Here is a 3,263-nt window from a genome sequence, read left to right as displayed (position 1 = left end):
AAAAGTAGTGACACAACACAAAAGTGTCAGGGCACCTTGCTTTTTGTGGAAACCGGATGGGACTCCTTCAGATTGGTCTTACTCTTGGTCTCGTTCTGGATCTTGTTAATTCCACATTTGAATTGGTTTTGGGCTTGTCAGGCTCTCGATACACTTGGTCTGGATTTCAGTCTCAAGAGTTTGGTTCTTGGTGTGGGTCTCAAAAGGTTGTGTATTGGTTTGGTCGGGGTCTGCTATTAGTTTGGGTCTGGGTATCGAGAAGTCTGCTGGCCAGATTTGCCCAGAAAACACATTATTGGTGAGATAGGCTTCTGAGTCAGTGTGGAATATACGGTGGGGACACATGACTGGGATCAGAGTTTAGGGCAGAAGGGCTGTAGCTTCCAAATCCACACTAAATTCCACTCTGTTTCACTATTATTTCGTCTGCCATTCCTGGCATTGTATAAAACTAATTTGTAAGCTTTTGTTCAATGTAAGATGTAATGTAACGTCCTTCTTAGTCAAGAAATCCATTAGGTTATGCAGGCCAACTGTTTTTGGTATATTTAGCCCTATGTAAGTCTGAACTAAACTAAAGGTTGAGTACATCTCTCAAGGACTTAGCTGACAGGTCAGTGCTCCCTTACCTGCTTATATTGGCCCGTGTTCAACTTAGGTGTGAGCTGGCAATGAGCAGAAAGCTATATACAGTGTGCTTGAGTACTCCCACAGTCCTTGGTAGCTTGGTACAGCCTTGGGTAATGACAGTCTCACAGATTAGGCTCACCCCGCCCAAAATGGATATGCTCTATCCATTGGTTTTCAATAAGAATACCTTATCTGCTCTTTAGGGGACGCCGTCAGTCGAGTTGTCTGCTCTTTAGGGGCTCTTTGTTTTTTCGCCGAGGGAGTATTGACAGGTCAAGGTGCACAAGTTTAGCTCAGTGGGTTGGCCTTATAAGTAGAAGCATGGTGTAAGGCATCCGCACAACCACACACCACCTCAACAAGAGCCTGTCTTGGTAGGACAAGAGCATTTGAATGTATTTCAGCTTTTCATTTTGTTTTTGAGAGTTTGTTCTGTATCTCATCAAAATGGATAACGTATGTCAATGTACAGATTACAATGTTAGGCAGTCAAATGCTATCCTTTACAACATCCTCAATCAAGAAAATGTCAAGTCAAGCCACAACAACCTGAACTACAACTTGATACCTCATAGATGCAACTGCGAGATACGACGGACAGTGTGCTTGGAAAGTCCAGCAGACATTTGCCAAGAGGCATCGGGAGTGCTGGTGAAAACAATTCACTTTATGAAGAACTTACCTGCTTTCAACCAACTCCCACCAAACGATCAACTATCGCTCCTCCAAAGTTGCTGGGCGCCACTCTTTATTTTGGGTCTGGCCCAGGAAGGCATGAACTTTGACATCGTCGACACCCCTGCCGATAGCATGCTGAAAAGAATCCTCTTGAATTCTCAAGAGAGCTCAGAGACGGAAAGAGAGCAGCCCACATTGGCTGGTGTGAACAAACTCAAGGCATGCCTCAAAAAGTTCTGGAGTCTGGATTTAAGTCCAAAGGAGTACGCATACCTCAAGGGCACCATGATATTTAACCCAGGTGAGGTTTGCCTTAAAGCTTCAACATTTCAACCAGTCAATGGAAGTGTTTGTTTGGTAGGGATTTTACCTCCCCACAGCTGCTTGATGATCTAATAAACCTCCCTACATACAGAATTCAAACATTAAATAAGACTTGTTAAGGCTTAACACACGCAACAAAACATAAAATACTTTCAATGACTCCAGCTGACCACTAGGTTTACAAAAATCAATTGCAATGTCATATATAACGGAACAGTACTGTACTGTACCACTGTGTATAAAACGTAGCTTGTCCACTCATGATACATTTCTGTCCTCCTCAACAGATGTGAAAGACCTAAAGGCAGCTCTATTCGTGGAGGGCTTACAGCAGGAGGCTCAGCATGCTCTGAGGGAGGTGGTCCAACCGCTCCACCCCGCGGACCGAAGCCGCTTCGCTCGTATCCTGCTCGCGGCCTCCATGCTCAAAACCATCACACCCAACCTCATCACCGAGCTCTTCTTCCGTCCTGTCATTGGCCAAGCAAATCTACTGGACTTCCTGGTCGATATGCTCTTCAGCAGGTAGCTACTGTAAGGCTGATATACAGAGACCTGATATAATTTCCCGCTGGGACAATAAAGTTGAAGCTTAAGCTTGAGGGGTTTGGGCTCCCACTGTGAGGGATATTGAGCCCCCGGGACTGAGTTGGAGGTGTCTGGTCATGTGGTGAAGAGATTGACAAATAAGAGCTCGTTATAAGGGGAAACAAAATAAATGTGTATTCTTTATTCCCAGTAATAAATGTCTGACCAAATAGGAAACTATTTTTTTTTTTCTCTGGAAAATATGAGAACAGTTTGCTATTGTTTACATCCAACTATGAATTAGCAACATTCACTGTATATTAGCAACATTTTTGGTAGAAAATTGAAGTCACAATGGCTGGTAGTTAACAGACATTTTACTGGTTATATCAGACTACACTACGGTCTACAATACACATTCCTTACAATCATGTATATATTTTGCAGAATACCACTTAGATACATTGTTTGTTTTGTATATTTTTGCATGAATAATGTAAATCATTTCTGGGACAGCCTCCAGAATATTTTTTATAAACATATTTTTATACAATTATTGGGTTATGTCTTTACAATTTGGAATATGGTTAGCGAGACAAGAATACAAACACCATTAGCCAAGCCACAATAGATTAAACGTCTCCTGTTCAAGAGGTCTATATTACAGCTGGCATTGTCATTCAAGGAGCTCTTCAAGCTCAATTTAAACATATCTCTTCTAAAGTAACTACTAATAAGCAGGGCACTGGAATAATATGTGCAGAATTCGAAGCCCACATTCTCTCCCCTAATCATTGGGCTAGAGGGAATCTGTGTTGGGAATTGGGAATGAGTGGTGTGGAGCATCATTGATGTTTTCATACCTAGACAAGGCTAACACAGTAGTGTGAGAGTGCTCCGCAAGTCTCCATCTTCCTGCTCCAGTTCCTGTCGATTCATATTGTGTTTGACCCCAAGCTACGGCAAGCTTTATCTGTATTACCTCACTGGTACAGAGGGCACTTTGGAAGGTGGTTTACCAGCTGGGTGCCCTGTTCCGTCATCTTGCTGCCTCTCTCCTCTGACGAGTGGCTCAACGCAGCAACGACAGACAGCCTCAACGG

General features: G+C 43.1%; 1 protein-coding gene across 1 annotated transcript; it reads left to right on the top strand.

The window, feature by feature from the left end:
• The first annotated feature begins 747 nt into the window (after positions 1-747).
• nr0b2a (nuclear receptor subfamily 0, group B, member 2a) lies at positions 748-2,378 on the top strand. Its single transcript, XM_021562336.2, has 2 exons — positions 748-1,609; positions 1,920-2,378. The coding sequence occupies exons 1-2, from the start codon at positions 1,078-1,080 to the stop codon at positions 2,159-2,161; spliced, it is 774 nt and encodes a 257-aa protein (XP_021418011.2). The 5' UTR covers positions 748-1,077; the 3' UTR covers positions 2,162-2,378.
• Positions 2,379-3,263: the final 885 nt, after the last annotated feature.

Source organism: Oncorhynchus mykiss, chromosome 2, assembly GCF_013265735.2.
Source record: "Oncorhynchus mykiss isolate Arlee chromosome 2, USDA_OmykA_1.1, whole genome shotgun sequence".
Taxonomy (NCBI): Eukaryota; Metazoa; Chordata; class Actinopteri; order Salmoniformes; family Salmonidae; genus Oncorhynchus; species Oncorhynchus mykiss.
Note: the sequence above shows the minus strand (reverse complement) of the source record. Positions and strands in the feature narration are given on the sequence as shown.

What these genes read in the sequence shown, in the direction of transcription:
- nr0b2a (XM_021562336.2), top strand. Translation starts at nt 1,078, where the DNA reads ATGGATAACGTATGTCAATGTACAGATTACAATGTTAGGCAGTCAAAT. An exon ending in CACCATGATATTTAACCCAG is followed by an intron (nt 1,610 to 1,919) that starts GTGAGGTTTGCC and finishes CCTCCTCAACAG; the next exon opens with ATGTGAAAGACCTAAAGGCA.